General features: G+C 50.0%; 1 protein-coding gene across 1 annotated transcript in view; it reads left to right on the forward strand.

The window, feature by feature from the left end:
* The window catches only part of gnai3 (guanine nucleotide binding protein (G protein), alpha inhibiting activity polypeptide 3), a 28,785-nt gene that overhangs the window by 2,448 nt on the left and 3,641 nt on the right, over positions 1–22,696 (forward strand). Inside the window, exons 2-8 of the mRNA XM_023793488.2 lie at positions 11,340–11,382; positions 12,358–12,499; positions 14,419–14,576; positions 17,181–17,309; positions 19,162–19,291; positions 19,968–20,121; positions 22,289–22,508. Coding sequence (XP_023649256.1) covers positions 11,340–11,382; positions 12,358–12,499; positions 14,419–14,576; positions 17,181–17,309; positions 19,162–19,291; positions 19,968–20,121; positions 22,289–22,479 — 947 coding nt within the window. The 3' untranslated portion in view covers positions 22,480–22,508. The remainder of the gene's footprint in view (positions 1–11,339; positions 11,383–12,357; positions 12,500–14,418; positions 14,577–17,180; positions 17,310–19,161; positions 19,292–19,967; positions 20,122–22,288; positions 22,509–22,696) is intronic.

Raw genomic sequence — 22,696 nt, forward strand, 5'->3', positions numbered from 1 at the left:
GCCCAATAAGCAGCAAAAAATCAGCCTTGGAATCTTTTCACCTGAAATGCGTGAAATGGGTTTTACACCCCACATGCATTTCATAGGTCTCACCAAGCTTGTACTGTATCTGTGCTTCAGGGGTTGGAGAGTTGTGTTCAGACAGAACTTTCTGCATGCCCCTGTTTTACTGAGCTGTTACTTTTTCCCACTTTTGCCCTTCCTGTTAGCTTTAGCGAAACCGGCCATTCTTTTCTGACCTCCCTCGTTAACAGCGTGTTTTTGGCCACAGACATGCCGTTGACGGGATCTGTTTTTTTTTTTTTTTTTGTACCGTTCTCAGTAAACTGTAGACAATGCAGTGTGTGGGAAACTCCCAGGAGGGTGGCCGTTTCTCAGATGCTGGAACCACCACATACTGTATGACACCAACAGTCACACCACACTCAAAATCGCTTAGGTCAGGAGTCTTATCCACTCTGATGTTTAGTTGAACAGTAAGTGAACCTCTTGACCTCCTCTGAGTGCCGTATGCAGTGAGTTCTGGCCGTGTGATTCGCTGTTGGAGGATGGGGCTGTTTGCATTAGCTAGCAGGTGTACCTAATAGAGTAGGAGTTGAGTGTGAGTAGACCATACCCATCCTGCGAGATGGATCAGGTCAGCTGCTGATTGCTCTCTTGAAATGCTCTTGCAGTGTATGATTATTGAAACTGAAAATTGTTACAGAAAGTGTTTCAACTGCTTTGAACAGCAACCCTTAACATTCGTGTTGAAAGCTGAAAACATAGATCTTTGATACTGGTGGGTTCAGCCCTCTGCTGGACCTGCTGGCCTTCACATGGACCGACCCAAACACTGAACTGACTTCCTGGCTACTTCCGTGCTCCTGAAGGGCACCTTCGCTTCACTAAGGGCAGTGCCACACCTGCGAAGTCGCGGCTGCGGGGGGCAGCATTAGCTTCCTCTTAGAGCTGCGTCCTGCCCAGAGCCCTGCTGGGGTCTTGTTCCTTTGCAGGCTGCTTCACGCCCTGCCTGGCATTGTACTTCCTTTCAGGAAAAGTATCTGGAAAGAAATTAATAATATCAATATGTCTGACTTACAGAGTAGATTAGTGTTTAGATGTTTGTCATCTTGTATTTTATTATTTTTAGAAATTTTGGAATAGGGCTGGATGATATCGCAACAATATTGTATCGCGCATGTGCAGTAATCATTTCGCCGGACACCGACTTTTTGGTACTGTACAGATGTTTTACACCCACAATTTGTTAAGCAGATTAGTAGTATGGCCAATATATTAATGAGATGCCTTTTGTAAAATCCAAAAGTTAGTATAAACTTAGTGTATCTTTATGTTTATCTTTACACCACATAATACTGTTTTTGTATACTATGGTTTGGTGTACTTTCAGTGCAGTATGCACTGTAGCAGAGTAAACCACATAATACTGTTTTGGTATACTATGGTTTGGTATACTTCAGTGCGATATGCACTGTAGGAGGGCACACCACATAATACTGTTTTGGTATACTATGGTTTGGTGTACTTCAGATCGCCCAGCCCTAGTATGGTCACTAAATGATTTGATCTGTGAGTAAATATGGAGGTTCAGTTGTTTCAGTCATAACACATCATTTTGAAATTTGGTCTCGGTAGGACTTTGTCCTCTGCTTTAGACTAGCTTTTTATTCTGAAGAATCTTGAATTGTGAAAAATGTGCTTTCGGTTGCGGTTTGAATAATAAAAAAATAGTCCTTTCTCAGTCATCGAACAAGGGGATTTATTGGAAGATGGCAGCGACGTATGGATCGGCCCGCTTGCCTTCTGGACAGGCTTCTGTCAGTTGATAGTCCCATTCCGCTAGCCTGGGTGAACCTCCCCCCCCCCCCCCCCCCCCCCCCCGCTGTTGCCTGATGGCCCCATTCCGTTGGCCTCGGTGAACCCCCCCCCTTGCTGTTGGCTGATGCTCCCATCCCATTGCCCTGGGTGAACCCCCCCCTCCCCCCCCGCCTCGCTGTTGGCCGATGCTCCCATCCCATTGCCCTGGGTGAACCCCCCCCCCCCCCCCCCCCCCCCCCGCTGTCGGTCTGCTGGTAGGGGGCAGGCTGGAAACATGCCCTCTGCATACCACTGTAATTAACTACAGTCCAAGACGAGGCTGGACAGCAGTAAATATAAAACCGGTTTGAAGTTTTAACCTGGGAGGGGGGGGGGGCGGCATGAAAAACCAGCTTAAATGGAAATGTTTGTGTGACAGACCTGACGGGATTCGTATTTCATGTTCGCTTTTCCCCTGCTGGTGCGAGATGGTGTGTGAGCTTCTCATTGTTGCTGCTATCATCTTCCTTGGGTACAAGGACGGCTGCCTTTACACGCGCCCCCCCCCCCCCCCAGCCATGATGATTACTGCTTTAGGGCAGACAGAGGACCCCCTCCCAATATCACGTTCTTGCGATGGCATGTCTACCCCCCAGGCGGCGGGCTTCAGTCTTCCGCCCCAATCTTGATCTCTGCTTTTTGCGTGATGCTTGGCTGCTTGGCTGCGTTGTCTGCGCTCTGCCTGCCTGCCCTCTTGCATAACAGCCACCTGCAGTGCCGCCCGGCTTATGCAGTCAGCAGGACCTGCTGGGACTCGCTTTCGCGTCGCCGCTTTCCAATCGGCTCTGACGTCTTGGCTTCTCCTTAATCTCTGTTCCTTTTCATGCCATCCGTTGATAATAGCAGTTGTCTGCTGTCCCTGAGAACGTGTAGCAATGCAGTGCGGAGCTCGAAGCCCACCGTGACTCATTGGGTTTGCTTATTTTTTTTGACCCTCAAAATACATGTCATGTGTGGTTTTGGGGTATAACATTTATATTGTGTAAATTCTGCTTCTAGGTACAGCAGCAACTGGAATCATAGAATATGGAAGAATCCCCCATCCCCAAATTTAGAAATGTTCAGCGGGCGTTTTTAATCAGTTGAGCGATTCACAGAGCTGATGTTTCACTGTAGCAGTTCAGGTTAGAGTACCGTCCTCATGGGTAGCATGGAGGCCTCTCCGCTCCCCCGAAACCAAACCCTGAGTCACAGAACCGGCCTCTCGCCTCAGCCGGCTGCTCCGGGAACCTGGCCTGTGCAGTTAATGTGGCAGTTAGTGCGTACTGCTTATTGAAGGTCTGTGTTTGGGCTGCTTGAGGTGTGTGTGTGTCTGTGTCTCCGTGTGATATACAGTTGACCTGTGCTCGACCGAGATGTGATGTGGTCAGTATCCTTATTTGGTTCAATGCCCAATTGAATCAGATGGCTTGTGGTCTATCAATCAATAAAAATATTTATTCTCGATACTTTTTGTTCTTTGTTAAACTCTCTTGTGCATCTCGATTGCAGTCCGCAACCCGCCCCAGTATTTAATCATTTCTGCTGCCAAGCGGACTAACCGGTATTTTTCCAGAATGGGAAATTCCCACGCCATTTTGAGTATTCAGATGTGCAGATGTCAGCGTTTACTCAGGCCTGGTTGTGGGCTTTTTTATGTTTTATAAAACATTTCTGAGCAGTTTCTGCAGTGAAGTGGCCCGGTTTTCCCGGGACTATCTCCCATGCCAGGCTTGTGTAAACGATGGCAGCTGTAATGACTGCTGCTGTCCAAAAGGCTGCTGAGGCTCGCTCTGTGCGGGGTGGCGCTAAACGGCGGTCACTGCCACGGCGGCATCCCGCGCATTCGGCCGGAGATGACGGCCGAGATCACTGGCAGATCCACGCCGGATTTGCGTTTGGTTTGGTCACATGCCTGAATCACTGTGTAGAATCAGGTGCAGATTTTAAAAATTTGCCCTGATGGATTATTAGTATAAAAAGAACTGAAAGATGAAGGCAGGTACTGGATATATTTGCTGGCCATTTTGACACAGCTAGTGTACGTTCACTCTGGTAATCAGATGGTGAATATATGAGGCTGGATGATCTTTATGCGGTTTCAGGCTGAGATGGAGTGAGAGGTTGTGCCTCTTGTTGCTAAGCTATCGGAACACCAGCATGCTGTTTCCCGTAAGCTGCAAACAGCGGGTAAAGGGGCTCCCTGCTTAGTGCTGCCACTCCCCTGCTGTGCTCAGGGTCTGTGCCCTGAAATTAGTGTCCCACAGTCAAAGGATTTTGGCTGTAGATCTGGGTGAAATTGCATATGACTAGGAGAACAGATCATTGTTTTGAATCGGAGCCTGAGATCTTACCAAGTGGGATGCAGCACAAAGGGTGAAACGTCTAGGCCAGAAGATGCCAGATATATGTAAAAGCTCTTCCTGTTTTCTATACTCTACTGCAGGAGCTTGAGCACAAGTAAGCCAACATCAGGCTTGATGTGTTGGGGCTCTGAGTATCTGAGAGACACCAGGTTTCATTGTGGAGACCTCTTTGCCAGAACTAACTCGTAATAAGAAAAAGACGTTTGCTAAAGGATTCCTCTGCCTGAGGAACCGTGGTTCTTGCACTGATCCGTTGTTGGTGCCTTATTGTGATACTCTTGAATTGCTGAAGTACTTCACAGAGTGGCTGTCGGACGTGTTGTAGAGGGTAGAGGAAGTCTGGCAACATGTGGCCAGAATGGTTTCGGGGGATGGACTCTCCGAGTAGCCAGATGTCGTTGCTGCTTTTGGTGTCCAGGTGGATGAACAGGCATAGGCACAGTAAGGCTGCAAACTGTGAAGATGCAGGATTACCACTGTAAGCCAGCAGCCGTCCGAGCCGCTGCCCACTCACACACTCTGCTTTTTTGGCCAAACTGGACCCACTTCTCACACTGGGAAGTGTCTCTGAAGATGAGTCAGTGATTACCCCCCCCCCCCCCCCCAACCCAACCGATGTAGAAACTTCAGGATTGCGCCACCATAGTGCTGGTCAGAGTTTTTCTTATCGTGTGAAGACCAGCATGTGTAATGGAAAATGACTTGAGCCGTGCCGCTGGTCGTCTTGCATCATTCGGGTTTCAGTTCTGATTACAGCCTTGGAGAAAGTTTAACCAAATAAGCAGCTGTTGGCTCCGCACACAAGGATCCCTGACGCAGGTTATTCAGTGCAACCACAGTCATGCTGCCTACATTCAGACATGTATGAATATCTTTCTCAGCACTTTGCGATATGAATACCATAACTGCATTCTTAGGTTGAGGCACATTCCTCAAGAATAACAGAATAATATTAAAAGAACTGACATTGGTAGTTCGGAATAGCGATGGCTGGTCTTTGGTCTTCAGTGGTTCCTTTGCTTTGCGAATGACTTGGCAGCAAAAGGCCACAAATAGCCAGCCATGACCTTCTTGTTCCAAACATGTTCTAGTAGCATTGGGTTGACCTTCAAGCTGTTTGAAGGCAGTGTTTCAGATGGCCAGCGTGCTCTGCTAACCCGCTGGGTTTATTTTTAAGACGCTGCCACTTTTAGAGTAATTCTGCGACTCGAAGGCCGTCCACTCATGTGGTTAAACTCTGCCATTTACTTTTCAGTAATGCTCATTTATCGGTCAACCCGTTATTGGTCTGCAGTTGTGTGCCTGCACCATGGACACTGTGTATAGAACTGTGCATATATTTAAGAATATTCCCAGCCAGACTCGTTGGTCTATTGTGGGGTCCAACTTACTTGCTGCAGCCAGTTAAACGCAGCCATCTTAAGCTGCATGCCGTTTAGCTTCAAGGTCGGAAGTTGGAGTTGGGAATGATGTCACACCCAAGTTAACCGCTTTGCAGTACAAGTCAGAAAACCACTTATCAATACCAGTCGTAGCCAGGTTTGTTATCCTTTTTTATTAAAAGCAGTTAATAACAACGTATTGCACGGTATTTTGTGCATACAAACATGTCCACAGATAGCAGTTGGACAGGACTGTGTACAACCAATTTATTGAAACACAAATAAAACGCAAGTGCTAATGAACAGTATATAACTACAGCGTTCACTTCCTTTGATGACGGGTGCAGCCATGTTGAATTCTGGGGCCGAGTTGCACAGGTTCCTCCAACATTCTGAGTCGGAATTCCAACTTCAGGTACCTGTGGGCTGCAGTTCTGTTTTTTGATGGTCATTTTCAGATCAAAGCACTACCTTACCTCTGCCGCCGTTCCCATTACTGGTGAATCAGCGCTAACAGTTTGTGTCCCCTGTCCACATGCTAGGCTCTTCCCTTTCTTTGACTGGCTGCTGGGGCAGTTGTCGATTAGGGACCTATTTGTAATTGTTTTTTTCCTGTTACATCCAGCAAAACTTCACCTTGATCCCGGTGAAGTTTCTTATCTCCCCTCTGCTCAGTATGTAGTGCAAACAGGAATAAGGGTGTATAAGGGGTTGTCTCTTCACGGTTTCCATATCTGCAAAATGTTCTATCGTGCAGTTCGACGTGTTATGCAGAAGTTGTATGCCCATATAAGGGCCTTTAAGGTTGAATCATCTCTCTTTAAATTAGCCGCGCATGCAGAGTCACATTGAGAACACATGAGACTTGTCATTTATCAGCTTCATATGGCTGTTCATACGCACGAGTGATCATTCCGATTTGCCTGTGCGTACCAGTGCTTCATACGCACACATTTAGGAGTTGTCTTACTCGCACACTGAAAAATGAGAGCCCTGGTTATTAAGGTAGTGAAACCTTTTTTTAACGCAGGAAAGCCCACATTTTGTTTCCTGGCCTCATGGTGGCCTGTTCCTGGGTGGCACAGATCTTTTTTTTGTGCCAAAAATGGGGGCAAGACTTGGAAGATTTCCCTGGTTGCATTATTCCTACTGGACAGCAGCCATTGATGGGCGTCCTGATCAGACCGCCACAGCTGTGACCGGTGCTGCTGGGTTCAGTATAATTTTTATCATTTTTATTGACATATTTCTGCTCTTTAGATATTAAAATATTCTGCTTTCCTATTTCAAGGCCTCAGTAGCATCTCAAAACGTCTCATCTACAAAGTCATTTTAACCTGAACTCTGTTGAGGAAATTCAAAGTTTCTGAGTTTTAATGAATTGTGGGCAACTACACAAGCGTTTTTTTTAACCTAGTGGGTGCATTCCTGAGATTTTATGACTTCCGTCCCATGCAGAGTATATGAATAATGTGCGTTACCGATAGAGAGGAAGTGTTTCATCTGAACCGAGAGTGGTGGGGCTCCTGTTCTCCTGCGATATGGATGAAATCATCTGAGGAATCGTCTGACGGATGAAGGTAACACCTACTGCTATAGCCATGGTTTCGTGTCGCAGATGCAGGCTGTTACCCAGAAAAAACTGCTCTGAATATCTGGGTTCCTCTTCCTGAAGTGGCCCAACTGTTGTACTACTAACATCTAATATTGAACCTAAATGACCTAAAAATACATTTTAGTGTAAACAGTAAAAAGTCATCTTAAATAAGGCCTTTGTTATGCCATCTACTATTTGAGTTGGGGGCGGGGCGGGAGGGGGGGCGCTTTAACGGGAACGTGGCGTACGGCAGACTCACGAGTGCGCTGCAGTGTCCTGGCTCTGTCTCTGCCGTCGTTCCTCTGGCTTCACCTCTCTGCTGAGCCCATCGACTTGAAGAGACTGCCAGCCCAAATGTGGCTTATGTGGGCTTTTATTTACGGCAGAGGAAGGAGTGATTCCAAAACGGGTATGAAAAAAAAACACAAAACGGTTAAGCTTTATCATATTTGTGGCTTTAGATTATATGCTGCACATCTGGTTCCTTGTGTAGCTATTAGTGGGTAGAATTAATGTTAATCCTGTTTTGGGCTGAGGCTAGAAATGTAAGGTATTTCTCCTTAATCTCCGGCTCTGAGATGCTCTCCTTTCTGGTAAGCAGCTGAGCGCTGGGTCCTGCTTCATAAGCGAACATGCAGAGCCCCTGTGCAGGAACAGGCCACCGGCCGCGGCTTCATAAGTGAACATGCAGAGCCCCTGTGCAGGAACAGGCCACCGGCCGCGGCTTCATAAGCGAACATGCAGAGCCCCTGTGCAGGAACAGGCCACCGGCCGCGGCTTCATAAGCGAACATGCAGAGCCCCTGTGCAGGAACAGGCCACCGGCCGCGGCTTCATAAGCGAAGGTGCGGAGCCCCTGTGCAGGAACAGGCCACCGGCCGCGGCTTCATAAGCGAACATGCAGAGCCCCTGTGCAGGAACAGGCCACCGGCCGCGGCTTCATAAGCGAAGGTGCGGAGCCCCTGTGCAGGAACAGGCCACCGGCCGCGGCTTCATAAGTGAACATGCAGAGCCCCTGTGCAGGAACAGGCCACCAGCCGCGGCTTCATAAGCGAAGGTGCGGAGCCCCTGTGCAGGAACAGGCCACCGGCCGCGGCTTCATAAGCGAAGGTGCGGAGCCCCTGTGCAGGAACAGGCCACCGGCCGCGGCTTCATAAGCGAAGGTGCGGAGCCCCTGTGCAGGAACAGGCCACCGGCCGCGGCTTCATAAGCGAAGGTGCAGAGCCCCTGTGCAGGAACAGGCCACCGGCAGCGGCTTCATAAGTGAAGGTGCAGAGCCCCTGTGCAGGAACAGGCTACCGGCCACGGCTTCATAAGCGAAGGTGCAGAGCCCCTGTGCAGGAACAGGCCACCGGCAGCGGCTTCATAAGCGAATGTGCGGAGCCCCTGTGCAGGAACAGGCCACCGGCCGCGGCTTCATAAGCGAACATGCAGAGCCCCTGTGCAGGAACAGGCCACCGGCCGCGGCTTCATAAGCGAACATGCAGAGCCCCTGTGCAGGAACAGGCCACCGGCCGCGGCTTCATAAGCGAACATGCAGAGCCCCTGTGCAGGAACAGGCCACCGGCCGCGGCTTCATAAGCGAACATGCAGAGCCCCTGTGCAGGAACAGGCCACCGGCCGCGGCTTCATAAGCGAACATGCAGAGCCCCTGTGCAGGAACAGGCCACCGGCCGCGGCTTCATAAGCGAACATGCAGAGCCCCTGTGCAGGAACAGGCCACCGGCCGCCTCGTGGCTTTTTTACTGCCTGCTGATCTGAGCCCAGTTTTGTCTCCATTCGTGTTATTTTGCAGCTCTTCAGCTTTTCTGCTTTCAGTGAGGAAAAAGGCACCAAGCTGTGAATGATCCTCGAACGCAGAGTGTCTCTCAGAGCTCGAACATGCGCCTTTGAAGGCCAGACTCATCTGATTTGTGTCTGGAGGAGCAGGTGAGGCAGGAGCTGACACCCGGAGGAAAGCTGCCGTCGTCAGTGAACTGCGGCCTGGGGGGGCCAGCATGCCTCTGCCATGAATGCACTGATTTGGATGAAAGTGTAGCTTTGAGTGACTGAGATGCCTTCAGACCGCGGGACATAAGAGCTGAACAGAAGCCTCCGGAACCTCTGAGGTTTCTAGCTTCCGTCGGCACTGAGGAAGCCCCAAACTGTGCCTCTCTCGCCTGGCCGGCTTTGGCCGCGGTTCTGCTGGGTAGCAGTAAAGCAGCAATTAGCAGCCCCCCCCCCCCCACCATTGCACAAACCATCCTGCTCCCTGATTGGCTAAAGCTACCAAGATGCTGTGGAACATTCTAGGCTCAGCCTTTATGCTGGGAAGCTGCCGATTGTCGTGGCTGATGCTGCCAGTGTGTCCCTGAGAGTCTGCCAGACTGCCCCCCCTCCCCCATTCAGTAGACTGGCTCGACCCCTCCCCTCCGTGCCTCAGCTGCCTAATATTTAACATCAGCTGCTATCTGGGGGGAGATGTTTGAAGTTTCAAACCCATAACCTACTGCGAACCCCACGGAGGCAGACAGGTGCAAGACTGAATGGGCTCTTCATAGTGAACATGAACTGCTAAATAGCTTTAATTTACTAGAGGACTGAAAAATGCCTAGTTTGTGCTGTCATGTGGCTCTTCGGGTTCCCATAGACAGGTGATCCTTTCTCTGTGGCAGATTGGAATCTCCTTTATATAGTTTCCTTACTGTTTGTGGGTGTGACATTCCTGAGAAGATGCTGGGAACTTCTCTGTTATCTGGCCTGTGTGTCTCCCCACGGCCTGTGCTATCGCATGGGTAATTGAATTTGCTTGAGAGAGCGAGCATAAGGGCACAGTGTGAAGTGCCAGAAGGGGAAGGTGTGGCCACCTGCGAGATGCAACGTCGGCTCTCCGCCAGCCCCACCTGGCGATCACCGTGTGTACGGTCAGCAGCGGCTTGCAGGTCCGGCGGCTGCCCTTGGGAGGTGCTGTCTGGCGTCACCATCTGTACAGTCAGCAGCGACCTGGCAGGTTCTTGGCATCTTGGCATGTAGGGCCAATGGTGTTGCGGTAATTAAGAGCCCGAACGTTGACGTTTTAACTCCGATAGTCGGAGATCGATGGCGGAGGGTCAGTCGCGATGCCGTCAGCCTGACACACGCTGAGTTTCTTCCCTGTTTTTGCCCCCATCCCCTGCCTCTCCTTTTAAGGTGTTTCCAGCTTTGTCATGGCGCTCTGCTGTCAGGCAGGGGGGGGGGTGTCTCTGACTCGCTGGCCGCTCGCTGGCATCCGCTGTCAGTGACTCTCGCTGTGCCAGGCAAGACTGGGAGGCCTGTGGAGATGGAATGCAGCAGCCATCAAGGGGGTTTGCAGTAGGGGGTGGTTAAGCTGTCCCCCCCCCCCGTCAGGTTCACTGCAGGGTTAGCGAGGTGCTCCTGCTTTGACAGGCTCTGGGTCTGACTCTCATTAGCAGCCTCCAGTGGTTCACAGTGGGCAGAGACAGTAATCTGTTTGATGGCACTGGAAGAGGCACAGCGCCCCCACCCCCCAACCAAGGCCCCCAAAAAGCTTTTGTGCACCCCAGAGTTATGGCTAATTACTGATGCCCAATTAGAAACGGTTAATTTGCTGCAATGTAGGACGTTCAGTCTTCTCTCTTCATGCCCCCTTTTAGTGCTGTAGTGTATAAACTGTAGTGTCAAAGCTGGAAACTATTGGAAGCTGGGGACATGGGGAGGGGGGGGGTCTGCCTTAGTCTGTTAGAATCTTCTAGACTCAAGGTTCTAGACTCAAAATATAAACCTCACATCTTTTGTTTTCCTCGCGGATATCCGATTCATGCTGGCTGCAGTGTTGACATGAGTATGGTGTGGTAATTCTGAAAACAGGCTCTACTGGCGACCAGGTCCTGGGATCCAGGCAATATCCGGTGCCAGTTGAGCCCCACAGAATTTAGCCACAGTGTGGCGTCCTGAAGCGGCCGGCGAGCGTCTGTTCGGCGCGAAGCGCTGTTCCCGAACTGCGGAGAACCCCCCCCTACCACGGCCCTCCATGTCATTATCGGATCTCCACCGCAGCAGATTTATGGTGCTGTGGCATTGATCCACACTGTGGTGCACGAGGCTCTATTGAAGTCTTGCTTTTGTGCTTGTGTCACTAGTGAGCTCAGGTTAACGTGTCTTTTATCCTCTTTTTCAGGTGCTGGGGAGTCTGGAAAAAGCACAATAGTAAAGCAGATGAAGTAAGATTCCATTTTTCGTAACTTGCTTCATTGTAGGGAAACGGCGAGTAACTCATAGCTTGCAGTACTGACTTGCCTGCCTTGTTCTACCCCAGAATACTCCCCAGTTGCATGAATGGATGAATTACTTTGCATGTTTGTGCATGTTGAGATGTTATCCTCTCTGATGCTGACTGAGGAAATGTCATTGGAGGCATTTCATGTTCCTGAGTACCTTGAAGACGCTGTTAGCCGTTACTTTTGGGTGACAGCTGGACTTTTCCTGTCTCCATTGAATTCTGGGTCTTTGTGATCCTTCCAGGAGGCTGAAAATAAATCATTTGCGAAATCTGGAGAATAGTTTCATTTCTGCCTGAGCGTCTACAAAAATATAGAATTATTATGACTATTCTTTCAAATAGTCAAAAGGATACTGAGGCGTCATGAATATTTAATGCCTCTGTCTGATTGGCAGACAACGCTCCAATCCAAACTGCCATTGGTCGCTCACAATGAAAACTCCCCCCTGCAGAACCTGCCACAGTAGCAGATCAGCGCCGATAACATTTCTCCGTGCTTTTTACTGGAGCCTTTAAGTGTCAGATAATCCGATTTTTTTGCCTAGACTGAGCTCTTGAGTTTTCTCATGACAATAAAAACCCTGGAGTAATGGTAGATGAAATGCTTTCATCACTGGGTAATAGTCTGTTCACATGGCTGAAGGGGAGCCCAGTGCTCCATTACATCGTGTCACTTAAGGACCTCCAGCAGTGCTGTTGGGCATCGCAGCCTCTGTCAGGGCCTGGATATCGACGTTTGCCAAGTTTATAATATAAGACTTATAATCTCAGCTGTTTCCTGGCACTGAAGGCAACTCGTATCTAAGAATTTCTTCAAGTTAAAGGTGCATATCGGCACGTATTAAATATATATTAAATAACGATGAAATGTAACAGGGAGGCCTTTGTCATTTATCCATTACCCTCCCCCCCCCAGGATCATCCACGAAGACGGTTATTCTGAGGAGGAGTGCAGGCAGTACAGGGTGGTGGTCTACAGCAACACCATCCAGTCCATCATTGCCATCATCAGGGCCATGGGCCGGCTGAAGGTGGACTTCGGGGATCCGGCCAGAGCCGTGAGTAGCCTCAGACAGACTCTGTTCCTCTAACTATCTGTCTAAAGTTTATTTTGATTTCAAATCTGAAAGGTCTGCATTAAAGGCCCAGTAAGTTCACGTGCAATTTAAAAATGCAGAGGTGGTTTAGATCGGAAGCTTGGAGTGGGTGAGAGGGTAAATCCAGACTCGTATCCCAGTCTGTCAGGGTTTAGTCTGTCTTAACTCACCGATATTCTGAGATCAACCATATGCTTGGGATTCTCGCAGACTAATGTTTTACATTCCTTAAGTTCTCCTGAGTGTGGACACCAGGGAAGCCCGTGTGAATGTATTTTATGCTTTTTGAATGATTCGTTTAGCCCAGCTTTGCTTTTCATCTCTCGTGACTCTGTGGTGAAAGAAGAGGTCTTCAACAGGATAGAATAGCGCTCCTTTATTGATCCCCATGGGTAGATTGAACAGCTCCTCTTGTGTCTGAGTGTTTCATGAAGAGCATCACCGGTGAGAGCAAGCTTGGGGGGTCACAGCATGGGGTCAGCCAGTGTGGAGAGCCCCTGGAGTGCTGGGGGGTTAAAGGCCTCGCTGAAGGGCTTACTGTGACACCAGTCTCACTGCCCCAGGATTAGAACCAGTGACCTTCTGATTACCCCCAGTATGGCAATGCAGGCTGTAATTCAAATGCTGAGTTTTTTTTTTAAGCATGAACCACAAAAGAAAGTACTGGTGCTTATAAAGAAAGGCGCTGAGTAATCATCTAATGCGGAGACGCTCCTGAGGCGTGGTGCTGAGCTGCCGAGCGCGGGACGGGCTCCGCTTCTGCTGGCTGCCGTCCACTGCAGGGTCGGACCCCAGTCTGATGTCACGACTAGCTCAAACGGCAAGCGAGACCTTCCGTTATTGCCAGGGTGGGAGGAATCTGTCAGAGCTAGAGGTCCTGGGGCTGTTTTCCTTCAGTGAGGCAGCCAAGGCACAGCCAGCCTCGCCCCCCCGTGCGAGGGTGCAGGCGGGGGAGGATTTGTCACATTTCTTGCTTAGAAAAGGGTAGAAACAAGTTGTGACAACACAACAGGACGTGTGCATTGTTTAGACGCATAACGCTTTCTGAGTAATGTTCATTTTGAGGTATTTATGACCAGTTTGTGATCTGGTTCCTGCCGTTCGATGATTTGGGTGTTTAGTGCGAGACCGGTGTCTCGTGTTTGGGGGAAGTGTGTTCCGCTTGTGGTTTTGAAGGCTGCAGGGCGCCTGCCCGCCTCTCCGCATTCACTGAGCTCCTTGACATCCCCCCGGTTTAATGCAGCACTGGCGCGGTTTAGCCTGATATAAACGGTAGGCTTGTGTGCCGAAAGTGATTCATCCCTCCAGTCCTGGAGAAGCGCCGTGGCCGACTCGTTGAGCAAACCTTGAAGATCAGCCACGTCCGAGCGTGATGCCGCTGGCGTTTCTGCCTGGATTCCAGCCAGAACAGAGGGGCTGATGCTATTGAAGCACACAGTACAGACCCCTCTGACCTCGGGGTTTCACACAAGTGGGGAAAAAAAACACGTTGGATGTAAGGCTTAGGCTGGCTCTGCATTCCTTTTTGCTCTGTGGCTGCGCTGAAACTGCTCCAAGCTCATCTTGAGGAACATTTTGGTGAAAACTGTTTTCCTCTCTGTTTTTTTCCTTTAATCCTGCTGATTAAATTGGAATAGTTCTGTTCTCAGTCTCTGTGTGTGTCCTTCCTGCATGTGGGTTTAGATTCATGGTACTCTATGTGTATGTGAGAATTTTCTTTTCACCAATGTGGGTGTCTGTCTGTCTGTGAGTCTGCCTCTCTTTCTGTATATATGTGTGTGTGTGTGTGTGTACAGTACGTCAGACTGCATGTTCCCCTCCCCCGCATATTTGATTTGTGAGCGTGTTTCCTCTCTTCCCCGCCCATGCGCTCTGCCCAGGATGATGCCCGTCAGCTCTTCGTCTTGGCCGGCTCTGCAGAGGAGGGTCTCATGACAGCCGAGCTCTGCGGGGTCATCAAGAGACTCTGGACCGACCCTGGAGTGCAGAGCTGCTTCTTGCGCTCCCGAGAGTACCAACTCAACGACTCAGCCTCCTAGTAAGAGCTGCCCGCCCGGGACCATGACGCTGAGAGCCGCAGTGTGGGGGGGTCGCGTTCCTGGCTGGGGGGGGTCGCGTTCCTGGCTTGGTCTAGGGAGCACAAGCACAGCGTGACTTCAGCTGGAGATGAGGGACGACTCGGCGTGTGTCACTTTCCGCCTGCACAGTCCTCCTCTGTTAAGGCACTAAAGTTAGGGTGTATCCCTGATGGGGGGCACTTAGGCCGCATCCGCAAATGCATCCTCCGGGATTTTCTGCTACCTGGTCGTGGTTTGTCCAGCAGACAAAAGGGCCCTTTGTCAACCTGTTTATCTGTCCTCTTGTGTGATCTTGCCTGCCGTTCTACAGTCTACTGGGCACCGACAGCCTCCCCCCAGGCGTGCTGTGTACAGTAATGTCGGCTGTGTCTGTACGGCACTGGACACCAACAGCCTCCCCCCCAGGCGTGCTGTGTACAGTAATGTCGGCTGTGTCTGTACGGCACTGGACACCGACAGCCTCTCCCCAGGCGTGCTGTGTACAGTAATGTCGGCGCGTATCTTCATACTGCTTTATGTCTTAGCAAGGCAGACATCTGTGGATGAAGTTAATCAAGGTAAAGAAGATTACTGTAGTTATTTCATTTAGGTCAGTGTAAGAGAAAAATTTATCAGCACTAATAAACTTCTGAGGAAGGTGGGTTTCACTGATCACTAGTTAGAACTGCCTTTGTTGTGCAGTTTGGTAACAGTCCTTTTCTTTCCACCCCTGTGATTATTGCATGTTAATTTCTTCAAGGCATCTAAGAGCATGCAGCACACCCAGGCGCGCACTGCGAGGGCGTCCAGCACACCCAGGCGCGCACTGCGAGGGCGTGCAGCACACCCGACGTGCACTGCGAGGCCGTGCAGCACACTCAGGCGCGCACTGCGAGGGCGTCCAGCACACCCAAGTGCAACTGCGAGGGTCATGCAGCACACCCAGGCGGCGACTGCGAGGGCGTGCAACACACCCAGGCGCGCACTGCGAGGGCGTGCAACACACCCAGGCGCGCACTGCGAGGGCGTCCGGCACACCCAGGCATTCACTGCGAGGGCGTCCGGCACACCCAGGCGCGCACTGCGAGGGCGTCCGGCACACCCAGGCGCGCACTGCGAGGGCGTCCGGCACACCCAGGCGCGCACTGCGAGGGCGTCCGGCACACCCAGGCGCGCACTGCGAGGGCGTCCGGCACACCCAGGCGCGCACTGCGAGGGCGTCCGGCACACCCAGGCGCGCACTGCGAGGGCGTGCGGCACACCCAGGCTCGCACTGCGAGGGCGCGCACCTTCAGCTAATGTGCAGATGCTGTGTAACACTCCGTCCAGTCACAGGGCGTGACTCAGCCAGTCAGTCCGTCGCTTTCAGCATTGCTCCTCCTTCCTTATTCTCAGCCAAGGGCTGTGTCTGACTCTCCGCTTCCCCTTTAGGCGGCCCGGTGCATTTGCACGCGCTTTTGGCTGCGGCGCTCACTTCGCCCCTAGTGGTGGCTCTGTGTCTTGGCACCTCGCCCTGACCGGCACACTGCAGAGCTGTCGTCAGCTCTTTTGCTTACCGATGGCAAAACACTTCTCCATTTACATTTTACCTGGGGGCATCTGTGATCCATGTGGACTGTCTGCAGGTGCACTGGGGGATTTATCATTTGCAGGATTTAAGGTCGCAGTGAAGCACGGATGTGTCATCAGTCTGTTGCCTGTGGCTCGTCTATGTACACACAAGCAAAACTGACTGAGATTTTACCTTTAATGCAGAAGCACTGAGAACCGAATTGAGATTGTTTGGTCTTTTGAAACTGAAAATAAAAATTGAAACTAAACTTAGTATTAGTGTGTCCTGCTTCCAGCCCAGACCATCAGGATGACTCATTTAAGCATGTGACTACAGCCGTAGATTAGATATGATTGATTTCTTTTTGTACAGTTACATGTCTGACTGGGGAATTTGTATTAATATTAACTGCCACATTGTGACCCTTATCTTGTACATAGTGTGGAATCTGGTATTCTAATCAGATATAATTTTGGGGAGTTATTAATAATCAGTCTGCATTTCAATGAATCATAATGAGCTCTTCAGTTAGAAAGAGCTGCCTGGTCCCAGACCAGAGATCTGTGTTCCAGGGTCTTCAGCACCACGCTGTCGCTCGGTTGTCCTCCTTATCCTAGTTTATGCTTCTGCAGCCTTGGCTAAGTTGAGTGTGTAGGTCTGAAGTAGAGATGTGAGAACCCTCTGTAGCAACCAGCAAGGTCACGTAGGTGCAGGTCCTGGGCAAGACCGACACTTGGTGCCCATATGAGGGTAACTCTTATCTCAGAGGTTAAAGCTTCATATGCTTACGCGCCATTGGATGTCGCACGATGGACGCGATGTATCAAGAGTATGTCAGTAGGCCTTCAGGGAGGGAGATGCTGAGGTTGGCCTGCTGAGACTCTGGCTCTCTTTGACTGTTGACTAGTTGTGAGTGAATTCTGTGAGAGCAGTGCATCAGAAATGCACGTCACATAGATGTGTTTTGATGGTTCACATCATCTGCAGAAGATGTGAACGTCCTGCTTGTCTTTCTGTCTGTCCTCCTGCCCAGCTACCTCAACGACCTGGAAAGAATCTCCCAGTCGAACTACATTCCAACCCAGCAGGATGTGCTGCGGACTCGTGTGAAGACCACTGGGATTGTGGAGACTCACTTTACCTTCAAGGAGCTGTACTTCAAGTGAGTGACCCCCCCCCCCCCCTTATTTAACCCCCAGAGAGCCTCTGCTCTCATTCCTCACAAAGCTCTGCTAGCGGCTCCTTACCACTCAAATGGCCGCCAGCGATTTCTCCCCAGTTCTCTGTGCTTTTTTGATGGTATCAGTATTCCAGAACCATCTTAGGGGTTATATTCTTGTCTTTTAGTTTAAAATGAGAAACTTGGGACACATTTGGTAAAACCACAGATTTATCTTTGCACTTATACTGCTTGTATAAAAATTTGGCAAGAAACGCAACTTGGATTTTTAGCGTTTGATTTTTCTGGCGCCTTTTATTTCCCGAAAAGAGATCTGGCTGCTGCGGTTTTTCGTGTCAGGGGCGCCATTGAAAGGCTTCCCCTTGGACACTGATGCCCGAGGTGGGCTGTGCTGTGCTGTGCTGGGCTGTGCTGTGCTGTGCTGTGCTGTGCTGTGCTGGGCTGGGCTGGGCTGTGCTGTGCTGGGCTGTGCTGTGCTGTGCTGTGCTGTGCTGTGCTGTGCTGGGCTGGGCTGGGCTGGGCTGGGCTGTGCTGTGCTGGGCTGAGCTGAGCTGCGCTGCTCCTGCTTTGAAATGGCCTGTAAGAAACTGAGAAGACCTGCAGATATGTGGCCCCCGGGATCTGGGGGTGCAGAAGCCTCTCCACCTCTGCCATGGAGCCATTTATAGTGTGAAGCTTTCTGGTTAATTAGTCAGAATGAAATTGCTTGCCTGGGGACACAATGCGCCGGAATGATAAGGGTTTGTGCTGCAGAGTTCGCTGGGTTTCATACAAATTCTGCTCATTGGTTTCCTCTGTTGGTAGCTGATCTGACATTCTTGGCTTGCAGCTGATGAATTTAAATGCTTATATAAATATCTGCAGCAGGAATCCTTTCCAGCTTGATCCATACATTAAAATTGCCTGGGGCTTGTTTGTTTAAGGATTGTTCTTTAGTTATCTGAGCGCTGCGCTGACTTTGGAGCCCAGTGTTGGCGTGTCCCCTGCTGACGGTGCGAAGAGCACGACAGCTTCGGTAGGGTCGTCGGTGGATCTGTAACTGCACCAAGACCAGCTTTAATTCCTGTGGTGCAGCCCTGGCTCCAAAGACCGGCGTGTGAATGTGACTTTTGACGCCGCTTCTCCTTTGGCTTTGCTCTTAGAAGCCTGTGTCACTCCCAGCGGTGCCCGGCGACCTTTTCCCGCCGCTGCCGGTGGCTCTTCGGGACGGCAGCCGCTTCGCATGAGGCTTCCGTGTGTTTACACCTCACCTTTTCATCTGCTCTTCACCCATGACGCTCAGCACCTGCTGTGACTATTTTCTTTATTTATTTATTTATCTTTTAAATTCCAGCTGAGCTCTAAATTGCAGGTTGATCAGGCTTCTATTTAATTCTTGCCCAAATCTCACACATCCCTCCCCTTCATTTCTTGAATATAACGTGGCTCCTAAAACGGAAAATACCATTAATTATCTGTACATTTATTTGATTTAATGATTCCCTGTTATTTCCCTGCCCCTGAATAATTAGGTATCTGAATAATTAATTAAGCTTAATTGAGTCCTCGACTAACTTCTGTCTTTCTCTCGAATACATGGATGAAGGGTAATAAAATGTGCACCACAGCAAACTGAGAAATTCGTAATTATCATTGGAGCTGGTTCCTCAGCCAGGCTTTCGGTCCTGAAGAGAGGAGCGCCAGCTTTGCTGACTCACAAAAAGGCCCCGGAGAGCGAGAGCAGATCTGCGGTCCTGATGATGGACTCCTGATGATGATCACTTTACCGTGCTCCACGCCTGGGGGAAGCACAAACCCGTAGCCCCTACATCACCCAGCTTGCCTCTCCCCGCAGGATGTTCGATGTGGGCGGTCAGCGCTCCGAGAGGAAGAAGTGGATCCACTGCTTCGAAGGCGTGACAGCCATCATCTTCTGCGTGGCGTTGAGTGACTACGACCTGGTCCTAGCGGAGGACGAGGAGATGGTAGGCTTGGATCTTTGGTTCCAGGTTTCATCCGTAGCGCCACGACGTCGCAGTCGGTGCATGTGTGCCTCGGTGCAGACGTGCAGGCGTGCAGACGGGCATCTCCTCACCCAGACCAGCAGCCGTCCCCTTATCCTGTCCCCATGCCCAAGGCTTCCGTTCCGCAGCTCTGATCTGCGGCTCCCGCCTCCCCAGCCAGAAGTTTCCTTTCCTGGCAGATTTCTCAGGTTTTTTTTTTTCCCCCCTTGCCAGTGATTTATGAGAACAGGCTGCAGAACCTGGGGGGGCGGGGGCACTGCGCTGCCTGGTTAGACCGAGCGCAGAACCATAAAAGGGGGGGGGGGGGGCAGGTAAAGCCGTCTTCTGTGACACTGGCTTTTCCATTTCATACTATTACTTTACCTGCGTTTATTTTCACCAGATTTTTTTTTTTCTTTCTTTCTATCAGCCCTTAGAAAATATATTCACTGTGGAAAGTGCATTTTTAGTATATATGTGCCGGACACTATGAATCCATGCTGAGAGAATGTTTAAGATGTTTGAGCACAATTACCCCATTTCCATTGGCCTGGTCACCTCATGTGATCCATTCTGGCCAATCAAAGTTAAGTGTTTGGCACATGAGTTTTTGACCTTATTTTGTTGCATCTCCCTCCCCCACCTAATCCCGCGTTAGAACCGCATGCACGAGAGCATGAAGCTGTTTGACAGCATCTGCAACAACAAGTGGTTCACAGACACCTCCATCATCCTCTTCCTCAACAAGAAGGACCTGTTTGAGGAGAAGGTGAAGAGCAGCCCCCTCACCATCTGCTACCCAGAGTACACTGGTGAGGAATTACTTTGGCTACGCCAACCGTCCGCTTTTGCTCGTGTTCGGTGACCTTGTGAACACGGATGCTGACGCCAACTGACTGGTTCGAACGTGTCCCCAGTTCGACAATTTTATAAGTAATGCTGGGCGGTTTGGAAGGCGAAAGCCTTCAAAGGCTCCTCAGGGGGAGGGAGTCCTGGGGCGCGGGAGGAGCTGAAGGGTACGAGATGCCCACGTCTGATTGGTAAATGGTAAATGGACTGCATTTATATAGCGCTTTTTACCAAAGCACTTTACAATGTATGCCTCACATTCACCCATTCACACCACACATTCACACACCGGTGGCGGATTGGTCCTCTGGGGTTTGTATACATACTTCAGGAAGCAGGGAATACAGAAGTTCTTCTGTCCCAAATAAAATGTGAGTAGGGGGCCTATCTGTAATACTCTTGGTGTATCAGAGAACTGATGAACTTCACAAATTACTGCAGCAAAAATATCAATGTCTATAAATGGGCAAGATTAAGTTACTTTGAGTAAAGCATCCCTAGGCAATTAGACTTAAGTGGGTGTTCAGCTCCACCTACCCACAGCCACCTGCACTGAGAGTCAAAAATGATTAAATAATTCCTTAGAAGTAGAGTAATTTTTAGAGATTCCAGAAATAGGCTTGACTTTTGTTCCTTTCACCCAATTTTTTTATCTTGGCAATATTTATAAACTGTATCATGGTCAGAATCACCCATCTGTAAAATTAATTAGTGTGTAAAAATGTTACTCATGCTGTGTACAGGAAGGTCTCCTTATGATCAGTGAAAATCCGTGAAGATCTTTCATAATGTGATTTTAAGCGAAAAGTTAAGAATGTGGACCTGTAACTGGGGGCGAGCAAAATGACAGCCAGTGAGCTGTGCACTGCAAAGAATCCGCTTTACAGCACTGCTTATAAACAATGTACTTACGACTGTGAACTGTCGTATGTAAGATTAATTTGTTTTTAAGCAAGGCGCGGTAGATTGTCACACAAAAGCAGTCCTGGAGTGCTTCAGCAGACTGTTGTGTAACAGGACTTGTGACCGCAAAGGCTTCTGGGAAAATGGCTGTCATGGTATGACTAGGCGACTGGAGCTTTTCTCACGTAAGAGATCAGTAGACCCCTACGGCGTGTTTTTTTACACAAACTAAAGGTGCTGCATGATTGTACATGTGTGTGTTTATGTATGCCGGCATCAGAGTTCATTCAAACATGCTTCTTATTCAAGTTCAGTTGACGTCTGCACTGGCCAGTGATGCCACTCTTTGCTGCTGTGGGTGTTTGTGCTTCGTAAACAGCATGATGTCGTGACCAAAAGCAACACGAGAGCCCCGGACTCTTTTGACAGTTTCTTTCGCAGCATATTTCCCCACTTACCTTTGCATTTTCAAGCTGACATTTTAATGGAAATATCGACTAATTTTTCCCTATCTTTTTTTGCCTTGTCTTAGTCAAGCTACTCCAAATGTTTTCCTTTCTGCAGCAATATGTGGCTGTCAGCCTTTGCTAGCTTATCGCTAATTGCCCAGACACATGCAGACATTCGATTGCTTGTGAAATGTGACTTGCGCGCGCGCGTGTGTGCTTGTGTGTGTGTGTGTGTGTGTGTGTGTGTGTGTGTGTGTGTGTGAGTGTGAGTGAGAAAATATGAAGAAGTATATGAGACAGTTTCAGTGCAGTTAGGGCCGTGTACATGCGCGTGTTGCTGCAGTCACATGATTGTGGGTGCATGTGCCAATGCAGTTAAAGTACGTGTGAGAATCTGCGTGTTTGTTTCTGGGTTTGTACATATTGATGCATGTCACTCCCAGTGTGGTTGCTGATGTGTACATGGGTGGCATATGAATGTGTGTCTGTCTGTTTTCAGCCTGTTAATGGCGGCACATTTGCAAGAATTTGAACATGTGTGTTGAGACAGACGTTCAGTATAACCAAAGCCTTGCAATGTCTCCCCCTTGAGGCTGGGTCGTGCGGTGCAGCAGCCTGCAAAGAAACATTACCTTCTCATTGCTGGTGCGAAACGACAACATCACAACGGTCACAACGATGACATCATCGCGGTGTTCCTGCTCACTTCTTCCCAGTCACGTTTTGCTGACACATTTCATGACTTAGACGCACCTCTGCCCCCCACCCCCCCCTCCAGGCTCCAACACGTACGAAGAAGCCGCCGCCTACATTCAGTGCCGCTTTGAAGACCTGAACCGACGCAAGGATTCCAAAGAGATCTACACCCACTTCACCTGCGCCACAGACACCAAGAACGTGCAGTTTGTCTTTGACGCCGTCACCGATGTCATCATCAAGAACAACCTGAAGGAGTGCGGCCTTTATTAAGCCAGGAGCTGCTTCTCTTCCTGACACAGGTGAGCTTCTGACAGGCGCAGGCCCTGCTTTAGCGTGCTCCTCCGATACCGGTCCACTCCACTCCACAGCGCCCCCCCTTACAGCTCAGAGTGAGTCTATCAGAGTCTGACTGTCCCCTCCCAGCCCAGCTTATTCCCCCCTCCAGTGCCCACGTCCCTTTAAGCTGCCATTCCTTTCAGATTTATTT

The sequence above is a fragment of the Paramormyrops kingsleyae genome, chromosome 6 (genome assembly GCF_048594095.1).
Source record: "Paramormyrops kingsleyae isolate MSU_618 chromosome 6, PKINGS_0.4, whole genome shotgun sequence".
NCBI lineage: Eukaryota > Metazoa > Chordata > Actinopteri > Osteoglossiformes > Mormyridae > Paramormyrops > Paramormyrops kingsleyae.